Genomic DNA, 23365 nt, shown 5'->3' with positions numbered 1-23365 from the left:
GTCTCACTCGTCCAAATCCTTCGATTCGATCCACTCCCTTTGATCTCTCGATCATCTCTCTGTCTCTCGTCTTCTGACAGAGTCGAAGAGGAGAGTCTACTTGTCGCGGGGTAGCGCCTGCTAAACCGATATCTTTCGCCGTCACGAATTCTTTGAAGTGTATCGACACGGTGCGTCGCTGCGGCTTTTAATTACGCGCCAATTAATTAACACACCGTTCCCGCCGTTTCTCTTTTCATCCACCCCCCCCCCCCCCTGCTTACCCTGTTTCCCACTTTGCTCGCTTTTTTCTTCTTTATCTCGCCGGACGTAGCCACGCGGAGCCATTAGAGGCGACCGCGCGCTTCCAACCCTTTCCCTCGAATTATCTCGTTAAGAAATTAACCGCGAAATTAACTAACGCCGTTTCACCGCATAATTAGATGGCCCTTAAAGATCGCCTCCCTTCCCCGTTCGCTCGCTATAAACAATCGCGTCCAAACTTGCTTCGCAACCTTGCCACTTTCGACAGGGTTGAAAAAAGATTCGAGTCTTTCGCAAGTATCGGCCAGGCCGAACTTCGATACGCAGATCCGTTAGCCTGTCGCCAAGGGGATAGTTAGAGCAGATAGCTGCCGGGTTGGATTGAGGTTGATCGGGTAACCGCTAAGTATATCGAGCTTAGAGCACTTCACCAACCTTCGTGCAAGGGGGCGCGATGCTTGTTTGCTCGATCACCAAGGCCCGCCAAGGCGTTCACGGATCCTACAGGTGACCCAGGCTTCGTCACTCGCTCCAACTCCCTTCTCTTTTCTCTCTCGTTTCCCCGAAATCGAAAACGATCCAAGATCTATCGATTATCGGAGGCGTGGCTGGCCTGGACACGCTTACGGCGTACTACAAGGACTGGTTTTCCCGCGCTGGAGTCTTACTACGCTCGCTGCGTGTTTGGCCGACAAATCCCGCGTAACACGCATGTCGAATACACGTGAACCGTGAGCTCTTAAAGGGCTCGTATCCAGTGTTCCGGTTACAAGATTACTTATCGGCCACGACAGGATACTCTACTTTAAAGAAGCATCTCCTCCCTCTCGCTCTCTTATTCTCCGTGATTATCTCGATTCATCCGATTATCGAGCCTCTCCCTCGTTTATTCGCAAATCATCGAAATCATCGCTTCCTCTTTTGCATCCATGGATGGGATGGAGAGGATAGGCCAACCCGATTTGGCGAGACACGATTATATCTCGCCTCGTCTTTGGCAATATTCGAAAATATATCGATCCGATCAAGGAGACAGAAAAGGGTTGACCATCATCGAAATCGCACCTTCTTCTCCTCGATCTTTACACGTGAGAGATTGTTGAGGAAGTTTTTTTTTTAGCAATCTTCGAACATCATCGAACGGTGAGCACGATTACGAACTCGCGATGAACCTGCGTGTACCTCGGTTGCAGGTCTCCGGGAGTGAGTTCTCAGCCTCCTGAACGTTCCTCGAGCTACCTCTGTCTTCCCATCGTTCCTTCGTGGCGACGTCTCTGTTGCTTGCACACGGTCGTCGTATTCCCTTCCTCCCCGTCACTCCTCTCTCCTCTCTCCTCTCTCTCTCTCTCTCTCTCTCCGTGACGGCGGAGAACGAAGCGAGTTCGAAGCGAGGCGAGTCGAGGAACCCTCTCCTCGTGGAGAAGAGGAAGAAGGAGAACGAAGGAGAACGGTGAGCAAATGCTCTCTCTCTCTCTCTTTCTCCCCCCGTCGGCTCCCCCTCATTCCCCCATTCACCTCTCCCCACCTCCCCCCCCCCTCCGGCTCGTTCGGTCTTTTTCCCTCCCTTTTTCAGCTGTCTGTGCCCCTGTGTGTTTCTTCGTTTTTTCCCGTTCTCTCTCCTCCCTCCCTGTCTCTCTCTCTCTCTCTCTCTCCTCTCTTTCTCGAGGGGTCAACGTACAGGCGCGCGGCGTGACCGAAATCACACACACGCTCGTTGCGAACCCGCTCGACTGTGACTCGCTTCTTCGTCTTTATTTGGCCTCTAATTGTTCCTTCTTGCGCGACGCCCGTCGGTCTCTGCTCGCCTGCCTGCCTTCCCGCTCGCCTGTCGACCCTCTCCTCGACGAACTTTCGACGAGTCACCTGAGGATTCCTCCTTGGAACCCGCTACCACTTACCTGCCCCATGAAAACTCGTATTCCTCGCTCACGCGCGGCTCACCTTGCCACCACATTGTGAACGGAGGAATTTTTCTAGGCTACTGGGTGACCAGCAGACCCCCACAGCGAGCTACAGGGATTCCACACGATTTCCCTTCGAATTTTCTTCGCATTCTTTTTTTCTTTTTTTTTTTCCCCCAACAGTTCACCGAGATTTCACCTTCTCTCAAATATCTCTTAAAATCTCTCTCACTTCGCCCAGTTAACTTCGTTCTCTTCTCCTTAAGTTGAGAGAGAGAGAGAGAGAGAGAGAGAGAAAGTTAACGCTCGATATTCTTCTTCTCGTTTCTTTCTTTCTTTCTTTTTTTTTTTTTTTTTTTGACGAAACGCGTGCCTTCGAGGCGAGGAATCCACCTCGCTAATAACCCGTTCTTCCTCGCGACAATCGGCGCACGCACCCCCCTCCCCCCCGTTGCCGCAATTAGCCCCCCTTGGCCGCTTCCGGTCGTGATAGTGGTTTCCGATCGGTGCAACAACCTGCCTCGTTTCACCAACAACGTCTGTTGGACAATAGGTGGTTGGATGGGTCTTTGGTTGGGCCCTGCTCTACCTGGTCGGAGGGGAGAGAATATGGTTGACGAAAAAAAGGAGAGGAGGAGGAGGAGGGAAACGGGGCCTCTGGTGTCGCAGCGAGCAGATTAATGGTCCCGGGGAATTCTTGGTAAGTCTATATACGAGAGAGAGAGAGAGAGAGCTCGACTATCTTCCCCCTTCTTCCCTGTGTGCGTGCACCCAGAGGAAGGTCGTGAACCAGAAATAAGCCACCCACGATAGGGAATTTCATTTGGAAGAGTGTCTCGATCCCGAGTGTTCCTGAATGTTTCTAATTTCGTTTCGTTTTTTCGTAAATTTGGTGGAAATATTCTTGGAACGTTGAGATATTAGAGATAGAAAGTATGCATTTTGTTTATGCACGCGCTCTATTAGGAACATCGGTCGATGAAATATTCGAGGATGTTTCAATTTTTCCCGCGGATCTTTATTTGACTCGCGTGTAGAAAGTATTTAAAAAAAAAAAAAGAAAGAAAAAAAGAGAGAGAGAGAGATACGGATTCTTAAAAATTAGAATGTTTCAATCGAGAATATACCATATTTCTCTCTCTCTCTCTCTTTCTCTCTCTCCTCTAACACGAAAAATTAACAAGAAATCCTCGTCCTTGAAAATTTTACCGTTTCGCTCGTAGATCATACGGAACAATGAGGCAAAAACGACAAGACAAAGAGATTGGAGATTCGTCATTTTCCTTCTCCCCGAAAAATTATATTATTGGTGGGGGTGAAGGGTACTGCGAAAGTTGCCAGGTATAATATTCTCGATAATGGGTGGAAAAGGAAATGAAGGGAAACTTTGTTATTTTCCGTTAGACGCGGAGGATACCTGGAATTTCCACCGCTTTGTATAAACGGTCGCCTTCGGCGACCTGCCACTCGGACAATGATACCTCTTGTCTCAAACTCTACCTGCGTGGCAAGTACCGAGTTACCTGAGTCTCTGTCCTACTCTCCTTAGGCCGCGGTTAGGGCCTCGTTATTAGCTTAGTACCGTTTCAGACCTGTTTTCACGCCGACCGATGTATCGAGTGTGCACAGGCCTTGTGCACTTGGAAAGAAATTTCCACGTGTTCTCGACACATGAAGTTTCTAAGAGACGAGGGTGGGTTTCGCTCGGTGATGGTGGATTGCTTGGTGAAGAAGAAAATTACGAGACGAATTTTCCAATTTCCAACGATTTCTTCGTTTTTCGAGAACAGGGGTTCGAATTTTTTGTTTAGTTGACGGAGCGTTGCGTTCCAATGTAGAATAATTTAATTTTGTAGAAAAGTTGTTTCGAATCGGTGTTGAATGCAATCAAGTTTACGGAAGGAAACGGGAAAGTTTTAGAAATTAATCGTTATCTCATCGTCGAAAGTTTTGCAACTTTTATATATATATATATATATACACACACACACATACATACGTAGTTTTAATAATTAATCAATTTTACGATATAATAATATTTAATAAATGTAAAGTTTAATATCCTTGTCGTTTTATCGACAATGGAATGGAATGGAGAAATATTACGTACGTATCGTAAGAGAATTGGAAAGGTTTTTTCTCGTTGCGTCAATTTTTTTTTTTTTTTTTTTTTTTACAAAATTTTCACGTAATTTGGATCATTTTTATCATCTCCTCTCTTTGAGGAAAGAGTTCGAAACGAACTCGATGGTGTGTCCAACGAAGATCGAGGGCAACGAAGTCAGGTTTCTTCTCTCTCTCTCTCTCTCTTTCTCTCTCTCTCTCGGCCAATATCTTTACAGAGAGCGAGAGAGAGTTGTATATTTTTTCGTCGAGTTCATCTTCTTCCTCGCCCGTTCATTTCGTCCGTTGCATCTCGAGAACACGAAGAAATTTCTTTACCGGTTAAACATCCATTCGATTACTTTTTAATCTTAAATTACTTCCTACTACAGTTTATCACGTTTATCGTCGTGTGACTCGGTCATAAATTAGAAATTAGAATTTTTCCCGAAGAAAAGAAAACCCGAGGATCGAAAGTTCCTTCGATTCGATTTTGAATTTTGAACGATCCTGTAACAATAAGTTTCGATCGAACGCGAGCCAAGTAATCCAGAGTAATCCGAATAAGAGAATTTTTCTGTGGAAAATGTTTTTTTCGAAAGAGGGGGGAGAGGGGGGAGGGGAGAGAAAACAAGATAGTTTGTACCACGTTGCGGTACAACGTGGAGATATGGTCGTTTTCGCACGCGCCACGCGTCAAGGCAGATAGACCATCCTTCTTCATCACGTCGTACAAATGTGTTCAACTTGACCCTGAACACGATAAATTGGACTTTTGGTCTTCTCTGATCTTAGCGGAATAAATCCTGGACTGGTTCCTTGGATCCACCGGTGATTTAGAGGGTTGGAACTGCTTTTCAATAGACGATGATACGATGTTCAACCAACTTGTCCAATCAAATGCCAAATGAATATTCGTTGGATCGATGGACGTGACTTCGTCTTACACGCTTATCGACGCTATTACGGAGGATGTTGTTTAAAAAAAAAAAAAAAAAAAGAAACGTATTTTTGAAATTGTAATATTTGTAATCTTTTCGAAAAAAAAAAAAAATTATATCGTTTGAATCTTTTTTTTTCCATCATAGAACGTTCACAAAATCTTCGATTCTTTCGTTCGTATTCGTATTTTTCCACGAAAAATCTTTTTCAAGTTTTTTCCAAGATTATCATCATATTAACGATCATCGCTCGATCGAAATCGATTTTTCGTTCGTCGATCGTAGTATTATCAAATATTTCCTATTTCCTAGTCTTCTTATCCTTTCTTATCCCGGAAACTTTGAAAAGAAAAAAAAAAAAACACTTTTACGCGTTGTAAATTCTTGACAATCCACGATAGGAATCCATTATACCATCGTATTTTATATTTTTCTTCTCTCGTCCAATCGAAAATACCGATCGAAAAATTCGTCAAAACGCAGCTGCAACGACGACGACGACGACGACGACGACGAACAACAACACAACAACAACAACAACAACAACAAGAACAACAAGAACAACGATACTAGAACGGCAAAGAAACATTGTGAAAGTTGTGGAAAACGTGAAAAGAAGAAGAAAAAGAAGGGAGGGAGGAGGGGGGGGGACGGGGAGAAAAAAACAAAAGGGTTCGGCAGGGGTGGCGATACGAGGATGCGAGCGAGCGAGCGAGCGAGCAAGGCTCGGCGGGCATGGGAAGGCAAGGTAACGCAAGGTAAGGCGAGGTGCCCACGTCGTGTTGCGTGGACACCGGGCATCGGGCGCTCACGTGGCTCCCCACCTCTCGATTCGTGTGCGTGAGCCTGCTGCTCCCTTCCGACGCTCCTTTCGCCGTGGCTTCGGTTCAGCTTCCCCCACCCGAGATCCTCGCGTGGCTCTCCCCCTCCAACGGCCCTCTCGCTCTGTCCTCGAAAGCTCGAGTGCGATTGCAGCGCCGCCACGCCTGCCGCTCCGCAGTAACGCGATTGCTCTCGTCGAGTGTAAAACCCGTTCGCGGAGAGTGCCTCGCTCGTTACTTCGTGACACGCAACGCGCGTTGTCCCGCGTTGTTCGTGTCTCCTCCCTCTCTCTGTTCCTTCGTTTCCCTCTCTCCTGTGCGTCTGTTTCTTTCTCCGTCTGTTTCTTTGGTGTGATTCGATCGGCGCGCACTGCGACTCGGAGAGTGTTCAGTGGTCGGTCTCGCGATAGTTCGGTGCTCGGTCGAACCGCGTTTTTTTCCCTTCTCTCTCTGTCTCTGTCTCTGTCCTTCTCCGTCTATCACGCAAACACACACGCGCGCGCGCGCACGCACGCACGCACGCACACACACACACACACACACGCGCATACGTACACGTACGTTCTTTCTCTCGCACACGAATCGAATCGAAAGAACAGACGAGAGGAGCAATCGCAATCGCAAACGAAAAGTTGGTCGGTTGGTTAGTTTTGAATCGAGTTCAGTTTTTTTTTTTTTTTTTCCCGGAGTTTTTTGTGTTTTCGCGCGAAAGGAACCGCCGCGCGTCGTCCCCCTGTCTGTATTGTGGGAGAGAGGAGCGGAGTGGTGGACTCGGAGAGTTGGAAAGCGTCGTCGTGAAACACCGATCGGACTATGCCGAAACGCGGCCATCCAATTGGGAAGCAGCGTGGTCGCGCTGGCCTGGTGTTTGGGTCGCCTAGCGGCGACTGAGTCCTGTTACGGGATGCTAAAAGTTCCCGCGGGAATCGTTGGTGGCGAGCGTTGTTGGCTGAAAGAGAAGGAGAAGGAGAAAGAGGAGGAGAAGGAGAAGAAGAAGAAGAAGAAGAAGGCCAGCAGGATGGGCGGGAGACGAGGTGTGCTGGTCCGCGACGTAGGTGCGCATCGCGACGCCGACGACGTGACGGCCACGTGCCCCCGCGGATATCTCGCTGGCTGTTGCCACTAACTGCTCTACGCATCGTACGTGGTCGAGCGAAACGGTGACCGTGTCGCTCGCGTCCGTGTTGTCGTTTTTTTGACGGCGTGTCGTTATAAAAAACAAGATAGTGTGTGATTCTTAGATAGATGGAATATAAAAGAGTGTGTTATTGGTGATATATAATTTTGGAAATATAATTATTTGCTTCGTATGCAAGTGCACAAGTGACTTCGAGAAGGATCGCTCTTTCTCTCTTGGTGTTCTTCATCGATATCGTTCACAGGGTCGTCGTCGTCGTCGTCGTCGTCGTCGTCGTCGTCGTCGTCGTCGTAGGAAGAAAAAGAAGGAAATAACGTCGTCGAGTTGTTGAATATTTTGTTGGGTCGCGAGGAAAAACGCGAACAGGTGGCACGCGTGATTTCCTCCCTGATAAATAGATAGATAGATAGATAGATAGATAGATAGATAGATAGATAGAATATAATATAATAATAGAATTGAATTTGGTGGCTCGAGGGAAGCGATGGAGTTGAAGAAACTAGAAAAAGAGTTGTCGTCACCACGGGATGTTGATGATTCGTAGTCCCGCGCGAAACGAATATCTTCGTTGTGTGGTATCGAAACTCGAAACGCTCGATACACGAGGTGTATCCGTGTATTCCTTCCGTCCGTATCGAAGCTACTACGTGGTTTTTCTTTTCTCGAAGAATTTACACCGGCAAACAAGCAGAGAGGAAGCACGTACCGTGAAGTGTGTTGTGCGATTCTTTCGACCACGGTGAATTCCATTCGTAGTGATTAAACGAGCAGGTTCCAAGTGGGAACCAGTTCGTTACTACTACTACTACTACTACTACTACTACTACTCTGCCACGACGTTAATAACGACACGAGAAGGAGGGACTATTTACCCGTGGTAAATCGAAGGCGAAAAAACACGACGAAGTCGATAAACTCGACTGGTGGTGGTGGTGTGGTGGAGGTGATGAAGGTGGTGGTGCTGGTGGTGGTGATGATTGGTGGTGGTCGAGGAAGAAGTAACCGAAGAACAGTGTAACTAAACTAAGCGCCACGAGTGAAGAAAAAAAAAAGAAGAAGAAAAGAAGTAGTCGTCGTCGTCGTCGAATTGAAATCCTGTAAAAGGAGAACGAGATAGATATATCTATCTATCTATATCGTCGATTATCGAAAGAGGGAAGAAGGAACGAAAAGAAGGAAGGAAGGAAGGAAGGAAGGAAGGAAGGAAGGAAGGAAGGAAAAGAAAGTCTCGGGTGGAGAAATTCCCGCGCTTGAAAAACCCGACGATCATCAGGCCGACGGGAGTTCGAGGAGAGGGTGAAGGGCGTCGTGGAGGGGGGAGTGATGCCGGTGAGGGTGGCACAGCGCCCCCCAGGTGGAATACCACTGCACGCCGGCGTGCCGGTAGCGCCCAGCAGCGTAACCGCCTCCGGTCCGTCGGGCCGGTGCCTCGGGGGCCCGGCAGCGCCCCCCGCCGGCTCGCCACCGCTGCCGCCCTCCTTGCAATCGCTCGGCGGCGGTGTGAGCAACGCGAACAGCGCCGCTGGCGCGGCCAGCAACGGGTCCAGCAACGGTAACACCGGGAACACCGGCAGCATAGTCGGGAACAGCACTGGTCAGGGGGGGATCATCGCGACCCAAGGCGTGACAACGACGAGCGGCGTCACCACGAATCCCCTGCAGGCGATGGCGTCGGCGGCGGCCTCGCTCACCCAGCTCAACAACATGGCGAACGGCCCGCTGCCGCCGCTCGCGGCCACCGGGCCCACCGGCCCCCCTAGCCTGCCGCCCCCCCAGCCGGCCACCACGCCGACCCACGGGGGCCCGCCGACACCGCACGCCGGTGTCACGGGCGGGCCCCACCTGAACGGGGCCTCCCCAAGCCCTCACCCCATGCCGCCCCACGGGATGATGAGCGGCTCGCCCCACGCCCCCCACCCGCACATGGGCGGCGGCGGGCCCTCGCCCCATCCTCACCACCCGGGCCCCCACATGGTCGGCTCGCCTCATCACCCGGGTCCACACCCGATGGGCCCAGCCGCGGGTATGATGGGCCCGGCCGGTATGCAGCCCCAAGCCGCGCCCGGCATGTGCGGACCAGGACCAACCGGCCCGATGGGGCCCCACGCTCATCCTCAGGGACCCGGAGTACCCGGACAACCGCATATGCACAACGACCCGTTTTACTGCTCTCCCTTTGGATCGCATTACTTCAGGTAAATCGCACATCGCGAATCACAATCAGGTTTTTCGAAATTATCGAGGTTGATCGATCGTTTTTGCGCGCCAGGGTGCAAAGGTCCGATCTCTCTCTCTCTCTCTCTCTCTCTCTCTTTTTCTCTCCGCGTGTCTTTTACGCTATCGTTCGTTGCGAATTTCTCTCTCTCTCTCTCTCCCTCTCTCCCTCTCTCCCTCTCTCTCCCTCTCTCTCTCTCTCTCTCTCTCCGCGCGATCTTTGATTTTTCTCGTCGATTTGAACTTTGATTGTTTGCGTATACACGAGGAATTACACACGTGCAGCCTCTTATCTCCGCGCGAATTTCCTATTACCGTGCCGCGATTTCCACGATTTCCGATAACTAACTCTCGATACGATTTTTCTTTTTTTTTCTTTTTTTAAATCGACAAGGAAAAGTCGTATTCGCCTCGGTTGACAACACGGTGAGAACGGGAAGAAGGATATCGATGGTGTATCGAGTGGTGCGCGATACGAATAAATGATCGGTCGTTGAAATCGGCTGTAACAATTTTTCGTCACGCGAACCACCGCTCACCTGATCGACTAACAGGTTACCGCGATGCGTTTTTCGCTGCTTCCTTTCGAAAGACGGTCACGCGAACTTGCTGAAAAAAGGATGTTGTATCGCGTGGCCCGAGAAACTACTCTTCCTATTCGAAACGCAAGGTTTCGCAAGGTTGGCTCTGTGATCCATCCCTTCTCTTTTCCTCGAAACTTTCGAAACGGAGAAGAACGAAAGAAAATAAGTTTTCGATCCGAAATAATTAAAGTATAATATCTCCGTCCAGAATCTGTGCATTCAAATTTTACGGCTCGATACTTCGTTTCGTGCCAATCGTTCGTTCGTTCGTTCGTTCGTTCGTTCGTTCGCCAGTCTCTCGACTAGCATACGATCTCTCTTTCTCTCTCTCGAGCGTAGTAACAGTATACTCGAAGAATCCGTTATCACGGCTAGGCTAGGATCTTCCTGGTGACCGTTGCGCGGTCGAACGTATCACGAAATGTAGCCGCGTGTATAAATAGTCTTGGAGAGATTCGATTTTCATCGATCGAATAACGAAAATTAAACATTCGACTCTGTCTTTGTTTTGACAAATCCTCTCGCCTTTTGATAAAAGCAATTCGAAATTGTATCGCAACGCGTTGCAACGAAACGTTTCCCCTTTTTCCTTACAGATATCTAAACTGTCCATCGTTGAGCCTTTGAAAAAGGCCGATGCTCATCTTGCATCAACTTGTCGTTTCGAAGGCAATGGCTTCGAAACCGAATCGATCGGGCCAATTATCGAACTGGACAAACGAGCACGTCCGCGAGTCAGGTGGAAGTGTCCTGGACGCGGTGTTCTGTCCGCAATTTCAGGTGGCTCGCAGGTGGGAGGTACCCTTTTGCGCAGGTGTACGCGTAGAACGCGACTTCCTTTCCCGTCTGCACAGGGTCAGATAGGTGGAGGGCCTGCCAGGAACCGATAGCCGGTTGCATAGCTTCCACGGTGACGATTATCCGCCTCTTCTCCTTCGACCTTCCTTGTATCCGGTCTGGACGTCTCTATCGGCTCGACATCATCTCCCTGCTCGCTGGCCCTGTCTGGTAATCGCGAGGGTTCATTATCATACGCGTTCCACGCTGCTACATTCGCACTGCTTCGTTCAACAACCTTTTTTTTCTTTTTTTTTTTTTTTCCTTTTGCTTCAAGATCGTCTACATTGATTCTTCTGTAGAATCAGTGTCGTATTCCCGTATTTGTACACGATGATCGTGATTTTTGCGAAATTTGCTGTTATTCGTATTGGGATATTGTTCGTCGAAGTGTGCCGGATCTCTTTGTACAATATTTATACGACAAAGGTTAGAGCAGTAGTGTTGGAAAATCAACAAGTTATACATAGATATGTTAGAAATCTTAATAATAAACATAGATTATCTACACTTTGTTCGAGAAATTAAATTTCCTTTTTATCGATATCACCCGTCTCGTATAATTTTTCCATTATTTAAAATCGAATCGACAAATCTTCGATTCGTAATAATTCCGTGATAATAACGCAAGTTTAAATAACGCGCGTTATTACAAATCAAGTAAAAATTTTCAACGACAAATATTATGCTTTACACGGATTCCAACAACGTAGATTCTAAAAGTCCAGCGCAACGTTTAAACTAGGCAGTGTGGCCACCGCCACCATTGCGAGGATTCTTCCATTCTTCCACGGGTTTTCCCCAACCCCTGACTCGACCGTACGGTAAAAGTTCGAAAGAAAGAAAGGAATAGAAGTTTACGAAGGATTTCCTCCAGCCATTTTATTCAAGTATGAAATTCCCGTCCCTCGTGGGTATTAAAGACACAGGTCTACAGCGTTTAGGAAGGAAGGAAGGAAGGAAGGCCTTTACGATGTCGTTTACAACGCATCAGGGATGCGCATGGGATTATTGCAACACCGTTCAATCTTTCTTTTCCTTTTCCTAATTTTCCCTCCTCCTCCTCCTCCCTTTAATTAAAATAAACCGCGCGAAGAAAGGGGAGAGGGGAGGGAAGCGTTGAAACAGGCTCGGAACGAGCGGAGAGAAGTTCGAGCTTGATCGGAAGTCGAACGTCGTCGGTGGGCTTATCTTATCGCGGCCTCTCGGTAGGATAAGAAGGACCTTGATCGCTTCGCGACAAACTGAATCAGCACCTTGGTTGGTCGGTTGGTTAAGAGCCCCTGGTAATTTTGCAAATTTCCAAACGTTATTTCCTCTCTCTCTCTCTCTCTCTCTCCCCCCCCCCCCTTGTTCCAAAAAATGGAAGAGGAAAAAATTTATCTCCCACTCCTGGCGAGAAATTTCAACGATCTTTATTACGTATTATAATATATCTCTTTTTTACGGTATAGGCAAGTCGATGAAAACTTCTTATCTATAATTCATACGATATAATTCGAACGAATAAACTGTACCTCTTTTACAAAAAAAACCTCTTTTTCGAAAAAAATCGAAGCAGTTTCTCGCGGGCGGATCCGCGTAAATCCGCGGTGGACGACAAAGAGAGAGGCGCGAGGAGAGGCTCGTTCCACGAGGCGAGGCACGCGAGGAGAGATACAGGGCGCATAAAGCCGTGCGCAGGTAGCGTATCAAGCCGTATCGTCGGTCGGTTCCAGTTTCACGTGAAAACTGTTGGTTGCAACCGGCCAGGTTCAAGGCGAACGCCTGAAAACGTGTGCGCATACTACGTGTGCGCAACTCGCCTTCGCGTCTCCCTCGTTACAATCGTCTCGAAACTTTGCACCATTTTCCTCGACCGACGCGAGGCCTACCCTTTTTTACTCGAACGGATGGTGTTCACGTAATTCGAGATCATCGAAAATTGATCGATCCGAAAAGTATGCGAATGTAAAAGAGAAAGAATTATAAACGTGGTTTGAATGCGAGGGAGGGATCCAATCTAATTCGCGTGGCAGGCCGGCTATCGGACGCATCAAGCTTTTCCACGCACTCGATTAACCCAGCCGCGCTCAATCATTCACGCGGTAGCGTCTTCCGTCCCTTCCAATTACTTTCAAAGCCGAGGAGCCGGCCCCAGGAAGCGGATAAACCTAATCCCGGTTCAGGTGTGTATGCGCGTGCACACACGTGGCCGAGGTGTTGAGCAGCGGGTAAAGAGAATGGAGGAGGAGGAGGAGGAGGAACGTATAGAAGAAGGTGACGAGGTGACAATGAGCAAGAATGGGAAGAGGCCTTCACGGCTTAGCTAGGAACAGGTGTTGTGTCGAGGCGGACAGGTGAAATTTGGCAAATTGTTCGTTTTGGCTCGCCGTCGAATTCAACCGTTCTAATCGTGATTTTCCGCGTCCCTCCTTCCAATTTCTTCGTGTTCTTCCTTCTTTCTTTTTTTTTTTTTCTTTTTTTTCCAATTTGCGCGAGACAACTTGTTCGCGTATATTTTATATAATTTATTTACGTTCGAATTTCGTTTCTTCTCGATTAATCATCGAAATATTCTCCTTTTCGGTCTCTCTCTGGAAAATGGAAACTTCTTTCTTGCACGCGTGTAATCGATGAAATAAATAAATACACGTTTCCTCCAACTTTTGATAATAATTCTTCTCTAAATCAACTTTTTATCTCTTTGAGAAAACGTACGGGAAAAAGAGATCGCAACTTGATTTAAACAAAGACGATTTCGAATATATATATATTATATTAGTTAGAGGCGAAGTATCTCGGCGACAGGCTGAAATCGATTATCGTCTTCGTGGATCCGAGCGATAACAATTTCATAGCTCGATAAACGGGCAATGTTATCGCGGCTTGCCTCTAAACTCTAAGCTCAGATTCGAAGATAATTGCCCCTCCCCTTCGTTTCTCGATCCCAAATCACCGAATTACCACGTTTCGCCTCGCCGCTTAACATCCTCGAAAAGTCGCAGTCGAGGCGTGTTCGAGGTGTTAACAGCTGGTCTCCACGATAAGAATCTTCATGCGGTCTGATAAATTGACGAGCGATCCGAATCGCTTCGATATGCCATTCGATATCTCGGCCGATTCGAGAGAGCTCGGTGGAAATTTCAAACAATCGATCATGAAACGCGATAATTCAATTCGTGCGGGTTGGATTGGGGAGGGAGGCACAACTCTAAAAACTAAGGAAACGTAATGCCGGCGTTTAGCTCTCGAGCACCTGGTGCTCTTGAAAACAACGATAAAGAGAAACTTGAGCGATTCTCAAATGAAATATCACCTGGTACTATGACCGATTTAGAGCAGCGCCTCTTCTTTCGTTCGCGGCCGATACCCGATTCACTGTTCCACCGAGTTGCAGTTTCTCTACTCGACTCTCTTCGCCGAGGATAAATTACGAATATAATAGATTGTTAAGATTGTTCAACGATCTAGTCTTTCCAGACCAATATTTTTATATCTCGCAGAGAAAATGAGAAAATTTCATTGAGTCGCTATCTTTCCCCCCTTAACCGATCGACTGATGACCGAGCTCTCGAATTAACTCTTACTCTTCTCCTACAAAAAAAGAGAAAGAAAGGAAGAAATACTTTTCGAAAGAAAATCGCGAAAGTTTTATCATTTCAACGGTTGCCAAGTTGAAAAACTAGAGAGGAGATTAACGGAGGAAAATGTTTCGATTTCCACCGACCGGACGGGATCGAAAGTTTACGATTATTTTAACGCGAGCTGTTGCTTCCTTGTGGATTTTATTTTTACCACGGCCCGTCTATTTCAGCCGATGCGCTTCGTATCGGAGGAAGATGGAAACGGAGAGGATCTAGGATCTCTTCTCTGTTCCACGGACGAGCCGCTACCGATGCCGTTCACGCGGGGAATAATGGCCGATCGGCAAATCGAAAGCTTCGGCTATAAATAATGAAATTAGCGCTGCCTGTCCAAATGCAGCACGTGACCTCGCGAATCTTGCCAAGTGTCTGTGTATTCCGTAGAGAGTCGTGGGTTCAACCGACCTACCTGCGCCTCGCGCACACTCACGAGCCAGCGGTTCTCAATTCTCCCTCTCGTCTTTTCACCTTTTCTTCGAGGAATTTTTAACATTGGAAATCAGCTGAATATCAATAGGATACGGCCTTCCATCTCCTCTGCCTCGTTCCAGCCAATTCCTTTTATTACATCCACTCGTTCGTTTCGATCGGTAATGAGTGTACCACCACTACTCCTCTTCCCTCCGGTAATTAACCGTTGTTCCTTCATAATTCGATGTAATTCCAAAGCTCGAGCAGTAAACTCGATGCGTTTATCGTTGATTAGCAGTTTTTTTTTAGTAATCGTCCGCGAAATAATGGTACGTTATAAGAGCGTAATCGAGGGGGAGGAGGGGCGTGTAGTGTTCCTTCGAAATATTTCCTATTCGTTATGTAAAAAAAAAAAAAAAAAAAAAAAAAAAAAAAAACCGATTTTTTCGTCGGTCATGCAACGATGAATACAACAATGTTTCTTCTACCAGTTTTGTTTTTTAATCGAGCTACGAGTACGTATGTATATCGTACGAGTAAACCGCAACGACACGTGCACACACGTTAATCCAAATGTCGGAATGTTCTTTTTTTCTTCTTCGCGTGCGATCGTTCAATTGTCATTGGATTTATTCCGGAAATCTCGACGAGAGTTTCCCAAGGTTGTGTATTTAGAATACACACAACCACGAATTCAATTCTTTTCTCGCCTTCGTAATAATCGTCCATCGAATATCATCGTTGAAATCACCTTCCAAGATAAAAAGAGAGAGGAAAAAGAAGAAGAAAAACACGGTTCGGTTATCCATTGGATCTTGGAAGGAAGGAAGGAAGGAAGGAAGGAAGGAAGGAAGGAAGACAAAGACGTTTGTCTCTGGATCTTCATCTTTTGCGTCGCGTTTCTTACGTCACCGTAGTTGCATAATAACTCGCATCTCGGGCGCGCCGTGCACAAATCCTCCATGTATCCTCCATCGATCACAAATTTTCGTCACAATCGATCGATCTCTCTCTCGACCGTGATCGATCGTTCAACAACACACTTTCCAACGGTGTATTGCGTACGTAATATGCCACCGATAGTGCGCCGCCGCGCCTCCAGAGAGCGGCGCTCCTACGTTCGTTTCCTTGCTTCATTAATTCACGGATGAAGAATCGAAGGTTGGAATGAGAACCGCGAGTGATTTGCCAGTGAAGCAGTTCGTTGGCGTTGGAGTTGGCTCGGCTGATCTCTCCTCTCCTTCTCACCTTACCTACGTTCCTCTTTCTCTCTCTCTCTCTCTCTCTCTCTTCCTCTTTTCCTTCGTCGTCGTCGTCTTCGACGTCGTCGTCGTCGTCGTCCTCGTCGTCGTCGTAGTCGTCCTCCTCCTCTTCTTCTTCTTCTTCTTCTTCTTAGCCTCACTCTGCTCTCTCCGCGTTCTCAAGGCCGCCTCCTCCAAGCCTCTCTCTCTCTCTTCCTTCTCCTCCTCCCTCCTCGCTTCTCTCCTCCCCCACCGCCTCCAACTTGGCTGCCTCCTTCTTTCCTCCTCTCTCGGCCGGCCAAGGCATCTCAAGCCCCTGCGACTCCTTCCCCCCCTCTTTCTCCATGATCCCTCCGCCGAGCGTCCTCGTCCGCGAGGGAACTCGACGCGCGCGCGCCGCGGATACGCGTCCAACTTTCGAAAGGCGACGCGCGTGCGAAGCGTTGATCCAACTTGCGCCGCGCAACGAGGAAAGCGGAATCCTGGAGAAATTGGCGGCACCTTGCGAGACGCGGGAAATGTCGCTCGACCAGTTCCACGCGCCTCGACCCTCGAACCTGCGCGCCTCGGCGTTCAGAGGTCCGGTTTTACGATCCGTTCGACGAATTTTTTTCTCTTCTTCTTGGTTTTTTCTTTCTTTCTTTCTTTCTTTCTTTCTTTCCTTGCATTTAGTAGACTTCCAGGTCCTCGCTTTTACGCGATCTTGAACCTCGATGGGAAAGGTTATGGTCACAATCGAGTGGTTATGGTTGTGGTTGTAAGGCGAAAAGAGGGGTTATCGAAATTTTTGGATAGATTTGAATCTGGATAAAGAAATCCTCGTTGAAATTACAACGATCCAAGCTTATTTATTGGGTCGCATGTGAATTGAATTTACGTTAGACGAAGCAAGACGAGAGAGACTTGGTCACAACTACACTTCAACTTTTTCGTTGAGAGACCTCTCGTAATACACCGTCACAAAGGGAATCTTAAAGGATGCCTGGTTCCATAAAATCCATAAGGAAGTAGATTTTCGAGAATGTTGCTCGCTCGCTCGCTGTATTTATATAAACAGTTGATAAGTGGGGTCGTCGCATACTGCATGCATCGTCATGGACGCATACGCGTTATAGGCAGAATTTAAGGAATAGGAAAGAATAATAATGCGGAACCAGTTTGTTCTTTCTTTTTTTTTCTTTTGGGCGGGGAATTTCGTCTTTGCTGTAATATTTAGCGAATATAGTATTATTGTTATTTTTATTACTATATATATATATATGTTCACGGTAAAATGTTAATAATAATAATATTATAATTGTATGCTTGAAGACACGTCTGAATACATATATATATATATGCACACACACGTATATGTATCTAAGAAGTAAAGAAGAAAAAAAAAAAACATATTTATTCAACTAATATAAGTTAGAAACCGGTTTTTCTCTATTCCTCTCATGTATGCGTAATAAGATTCCACAATTAATAGTAAATTAATGTTATCAATTTTGATTCATAAACGATAAAAAAAATTCTTATTATAATAAGTAAATATACGAATTATTGTCGCGACCATTGTTTAACGATTAAAGGAATCGGAAGCAAAATATGATTCCTGTAAAGTCGAAGATACACGTTCCAATATTGATTTCATTTTGTATTAAATTCTGAATCTTCGTATAAATATTGTCTAAAACGAAAGAAAAGTTCTCGCGAGGAGAATCGAGATAATCCTTGCTCCCGTTTGATTCGAGGATGACAACTCTCTCCGTTTTCTTGTTCAAAGTTTCCCGCGTAACGATGATGCGATACAAGCGCGCCAACTAGCTTTGGAATATGCACGAGGGAGAGCGGGAAGGGGAGAGGGGGAGAGAGCACCTCCACTTTATTCCCCGAGGTTTTTTTTTCGAAAGACGAATCCCGCTCACCTTGAAAGGTACGTCGCGTGGCTCGTCGTCAAGCAGTTCTCGAATAAGCCCTTCGAAGCCGTATGTGAAACTTCGAAATGCCATCTTGGAAAGTCTGCCGTTCGAAATTTTTAATCCTATCCTGGTGGAAATTGTTCTCTGTTCAGACAGGGGGAGGGTTTTCTTTTTCTTCCAAAAGCAAAGCATTTCTTGCGTCTGGATACCCAGAGCACCTGGAGAACACCTACGTATCGGCGTTTGTCTTCTTGGCGAAGATCGAATGTTTATTCTTTTAAAAGTATACAAGCAGATAAGAGTGTGTGCTTTCTTTAGATTTCCTTGCAACGAAACGAGTGGTCACACAGCTTTAGAATTAATTGATTTAATTTTATGAAGATTTTTTTTCAATTCAAACTGGTATGTAGCGATCGATATTTTTGTTTCTTTTGGAAATGATTTATCCTTAATTCGACGATCCCAAATCGAGCAGTGCATTTGAATAATGGGTATCTTTTAAATTGTGTTCTCCTCTTTTGTTTATACGTTGTAATTTTTCTTGCAATCGCAACATTCAACGAAAAATATTTTCGAGTCCAACTGGATTTTGACGGTATTTGTATATTATTAGGAAAAATAGAGAAATCACCGGTTGAAAATTTGGATGCCACGCAAAATTTTGGATACAGAATTCTTCTTCAAGGATCAACCATTAGCGTAGTCAAAGTCAAATATATTCTTTCTGAAATTTTATTACGTTAAAAAAAAAAAAACAAATTAATTAAGCAAAAATAAATTGGGAAAAATCGCGTGATTCTTTGCTAGATAAAGAATCGTTGATTATCTCATCTCTCGATCTTGATATATATATATATATATATATATTCAAAGAGACGAGTATATATGAATTTATCGATGGAGGAATATTAATTTTACGTAGAAATAGTTGAGTTAAATTTTTAATTTTTTCGAGCATGGATCCAAATTTAATATATATATATATATAAAAAAAAAAAAAATGTTCCATTAATGTTTGGTTCCGTTTCGTCGTAAGATATGATAATCTCTTCGGAATATGACAATTTATTAATGTTCCTTACATTTATTAGAATAATTTTGCATAATATAATCTTTAATTAGAATAATTTTGCATAACATTGGGGAAAAAAAGGAAAGATAAAAATATAATTTATCATTTTTCGCGTATTACACGCAAATATTTTTACCCAACGTGTAGAATTTCGTGCCCGTAATCGAAAAATTAAAAATCAATATCGCCTGTAACCCGTAAAGGTACCGCCTTTGCTCGAATCTTATATCTGATTTGAAATTGATAAAAAAAAAAAAAAAAAAAAAAAAAGATATGAAAGAACATCTTGCAATAAAATATATTAAAAATGGTACGCGTTCAAACCTTCAAATCCTTCAAATCTTCAACAAATATTAAATTATTTCGTACAATTCCAATTCTAACCGATGACTGCTATAATATGATAAAAATAAGGAAGAAAACGAAAACGAAAACGAAAACGAAAAAAAAAAAGATACGACTTGGCCGATATTATTCCGAGCATCGAAATGTTAGCTCCGGATTCTTGTCGCCAGGATGCGTGGTTCGCTTAATCCGGATTTATTCGGTCCCTTTTATCCGTGGAACGATCGCGAGCAACGTAGACACGCTACTGTAACCCAGTCACGTGGTATCGAATCGGAGGGTGGGGACGGTCGGCCGCCCTTCCACTCTGGCCTCTGTCTTCGACTGTACGGTTTCGCGCATGGAACACGCTTTGGAACACATTTTAAGAACCAGTTTCGAGTGGTCCACGCGGCATGATTCGCTTTGTTTGCGCCTCGGTGTGATCGAGCATTAATCCAGCTAACACGCGCCAACAGAGCCGATTTCGGAACACCTTCGCGATTGTTGGACCGTGGTTTCATGGTTGAATTGAAACGAAACGAATCGTCTCGCTTCTATAATCGAATATTTTGGCGTTTTTAGATATATCATACACAATATTTATACAGAAACATCAACAAGGGGACGATCTCGTAACATTTGTTTTCTAAATCGAAGGATCTATCCGTTAATCCTGTTAAGCTTTTTTGAAATTGCTTTCATTTCTGGTGGCATGCCACCCGATATAGGGACAAAGTGGTAAGAACAAGAACTTTCACTAGTCTGTAAAAGTCTGTGGTCGATTTCACAAGACAAATATCGCTGTTGGAATCTTTTTAAAATTCTGTTCCTGTTTGTGAATATCTTTTTTCATAGATTTCTTCCGAGGAGATAAAATTAAATTAAATTCTAGGAAACAGGATTAAATTTCTCGGATTAAACTTCTTTAAATACGACTTGCGTCTATTTTAATAAAACAGTTAACCAAGTTCCAAGAAGGCACTTGGATCCAAGACACGAGATAAAAACGTTGAAAAGAAAATTTTTTCCATAATTATAATCCTCGATATATCTGTAAAATGTAATCTTTTCAAAAGATATATCTTGTTTTTTAAGAAAAAAATTTAATAAATGATCTCACAGGCGTAAAATTTCCAATTTTCCTTTTTTTCCTTTTTTTTTTTTTTTTTTCTTTTTTTTTACTTCTCAATCTCCGTGACTGATTGATCGAACGCAGAAAAAATTCTATATATCCTTATTGTGAATGCACGATCATCGTCGCGAAGAAAAATTTGAACGGATATTTAAGCGAGTCGAGCGAGAGAGCGAACAACAACAGCTCAGAGAACGGAAAAAGAGTCTAGAATTGAGTGGCTTTCTAAATCGAGCGGCACTTCTGTCCACGCCATATGTCGAGTACCGGGGCTAAGATTTCTCCAATTCCTTGTAGAATCAGGAACAGCGTGGGCTGGGGTGGAAAAACACGGAAGGGATTCATAGGGCAACGTTGCGCGGGCGGAGGAGGATCGTCTTTGTGTCGCACTTGGTGTGGTCGGGTATGGATTCTCACGGGACGTTGCGCACACAACGTCGTCTCACGGCCAATCTCTGTAGCGATGGGTATAACACGTTTCGCGTACGATCAAACTTTCCAATCTAACATTTCCACTTTCGCTCAAAAATCGTTCGATGCTCCATTTTTCGATCCGCTGCAAATTGTAAAAAATACAACAATATTATGTTTAAATAAAATTTCCCTTCTTCCTTCTCTCTTTAACAACTTTAACAATTTGTATTGTACCGATTTTTCCTTAATAAATTCTTCTTTTCAAAAAAATACACGCATCTCAAAATAAATCAAAAATTTCACTCGAAATTTCTTACGTACGATTCTTCGAAGACGTTCCATATCGTACAAGCGCTAGTGTAAAACTAATTTGTTCGAAAATTAGCTTCGAGACAAGAAGCCATCGCTAGCGCTCGCTCTCACACTAGGAAGGCCACGAACACGCCAATACATTGGACGGGAAGAGGCACCTCTCCCGCAGGTTCCCACGTGTTTCCGACCGCAAGCCGCAGTTATAACGGCGCAGCCGCGACTCGTCGACGAAGGACGAAGCGGTAGCAACGCCACTGTTTTCCATTGCCATCCCATGGACGAGTTCGTCGTCCTGCGGTACGGTGCCAATACCTCCGTACCAGAAACGCGACTTCCTGCTCGCCACTCGCCCTTCCTCCTCCTGCCCACCACGTGGGACAAAGATGGATATCCGACTTAAGAATAAACTTGCTTCAACCGGTCGCTTCGATAATTTAAAAAAAAACGCGTACAACATACAATTTCACGGAGAATTGTAGGAAGAACGGTTAATAACTGTATTAATTATAACTCGATGGCGATTGAACAGATGGAATGGAAGATATTTAAAAGATATTCGCTACGATAAATGTTCGTAAGAAATAAAGTTATCGCTTTCGAAGCTCGCTTCGAAATCTTGCGAGGTAGCTCACGTTGTCTTCCATCTTTCCTTCTTCTTCGCTTGCCTCTCGCCTCTTCCTCCCTCGTTCCCTTCTTGTCCCCGTTTTATCGATTGCTCGTTCCATCTCTCTAGCACTTTTTTTCCACTCCGATAAACTCGAAACGGCTGCTTTTTGCTCGATCGTGTCGCATTTTTTCCCTTCGCGCCCTCTGACGCGTGTGTCCCTTCGCTCGCACCTTGTCGTCGCGGGATCGCGTTTTTTCCTCGCTCGTGCGCGTCTCTCTCTCTCTCTCTCTCTCTCTCCTAGTCGCCTTGTCGACAGCTGTCGACGGTCGAGCCGTTCTAACGCCTTGGAAATGAATCACGCGCGGGCTTGGATGGGCGAGTTCGCATGTACCGCGTGCCGGGCAAGGCCGCGTTTTTACGCCGCCTTGAGAAAGAGAAGGAACGCTCTGCCTCGTGCTAGGATGCTCGTTTGCTCGTTCAGGTCGTAATCTGAACAGAAATCGAAATCGATGCAAGGATCGATGTAGGTTTTCTTGGTTAATTGTGGGATAAATTGTATTGTCCCTAGGTTGTGAAGATTCCATTATCATCATTTTTGGAATAATTCTGCCGTGTTTCGTATCCTACAAGCCTTTCCTTAATATTAATTAATTTTCTTAGCTAACTACTTGTGCTTTTCTTCGTGCGCAGGTAAATTTTTTAATTTGGAATTCCTTAAAAGAAAAAATTTATTCCACGAACGTGTTATTAATATTCCGTGTATTAAATTCTATCCTATATATATATATATATATATATTTTAGATATTGAATCGTGTGTACGAAACTGGCAACGATAGTAATTGGAGAGATGGATACTTGGGGTGCCCAAGGGAACCAAGAATGGCGAGACACTCGGCTAACCCAGTTCCGTATTTGGTTTCGCGATCAGGCCACCGTTTCCTGCGCATTTTCTGTAGCGAAAAACAAGTGGTTACGTTTATCTGACAGCAATTGAGTTCTCAATCCCGAGATACGTGTCTTGTGTGTGTGCGTGTGTGTGTGAATACTCGCTGTACACATTATTTTTTTTTTTTTTTTTAAGAGACATCGTGATTTTATTATATAATTTCGAATTTCTTAAATAAAAAGTAACTCGATATAATCGTATAGAAGGAGGAAAATTCGTATTGTTTCTTTTCGTGCCAAGCTTCGAATTTACAAGAAGGAAATTTTCACGAGTTATTTATTTCATACATATTATAGGTCACGTTATACGTATTAAAAATTTATCAATCGGCGAGGTTATTTTTATTTCCTTGTAGTTTCCTTGAAGATATTTTCGTTTTTTTCTTTTTTTTTTTAAATCCTTATTTATCGATCACGAAATAGTCGGATAACCAATGGCGGCAACACGATATTATTTATCGAAACATTATAGAAAAAAAATATATATATATATATTCTTAAAATAGCCCGTCGTTCGATAATTCTTCCTTTTTCTCGTTCAAAAAGATTGGGGCAAAAACTTTTGATGCGAAAAACCTCGCATTTTTGAG

The 23365-nt window shown here is 45.1% G+C and overlaps 1 protein-coding gene across 7 annotated transcripts in view; it reads left to right on the top strand.

Annotated features, from left to right (window-relative positions):
* Nucleotides 1–6200: 6200 nt before the first annotated feature.
* Nucleotides 6201–23365, top strand: part of LOC100864146 (uncharacterized) — a 73648-nt gene continuing 56483 nt past the window's right edge. For all 7 annotated transcript variants that reach the window (XM_086915578.1, XM_086915561.1, XM_086915569.1 and 4 more), the window contains exon 1: nucleotides 6201–9342. In XM_086915578.1, the coding sequence (XP_086771704.1) occupies nucleotides 8471–9342 (872 nt within the window). In that variant the 5' untranslated portion in view covers nucleotides 6201–8470. The remainder of the gene's footprint in view (nucleotides 9343–23365) is intronic.

Source organism: Apis florea, unplaced genomic scaffold, assembly GCF_048593485.1.
Source record: "Apis florea isolate Af1SG1 unplaced genomic scaffold, ASM4859348v1 contig_2153_pilon, whole genome shotgun sequence".
NCBI lineage: Eukaryota > Metazoa > Arthropoda > Insecta > Hymenoptera > Apidae > Apis > Apis florea.
The sequence above is the reverse complement of the archived record's forward strand: the minus strand, read 5'-3'. Positions and strand labels throughout refer to the sequence as shown.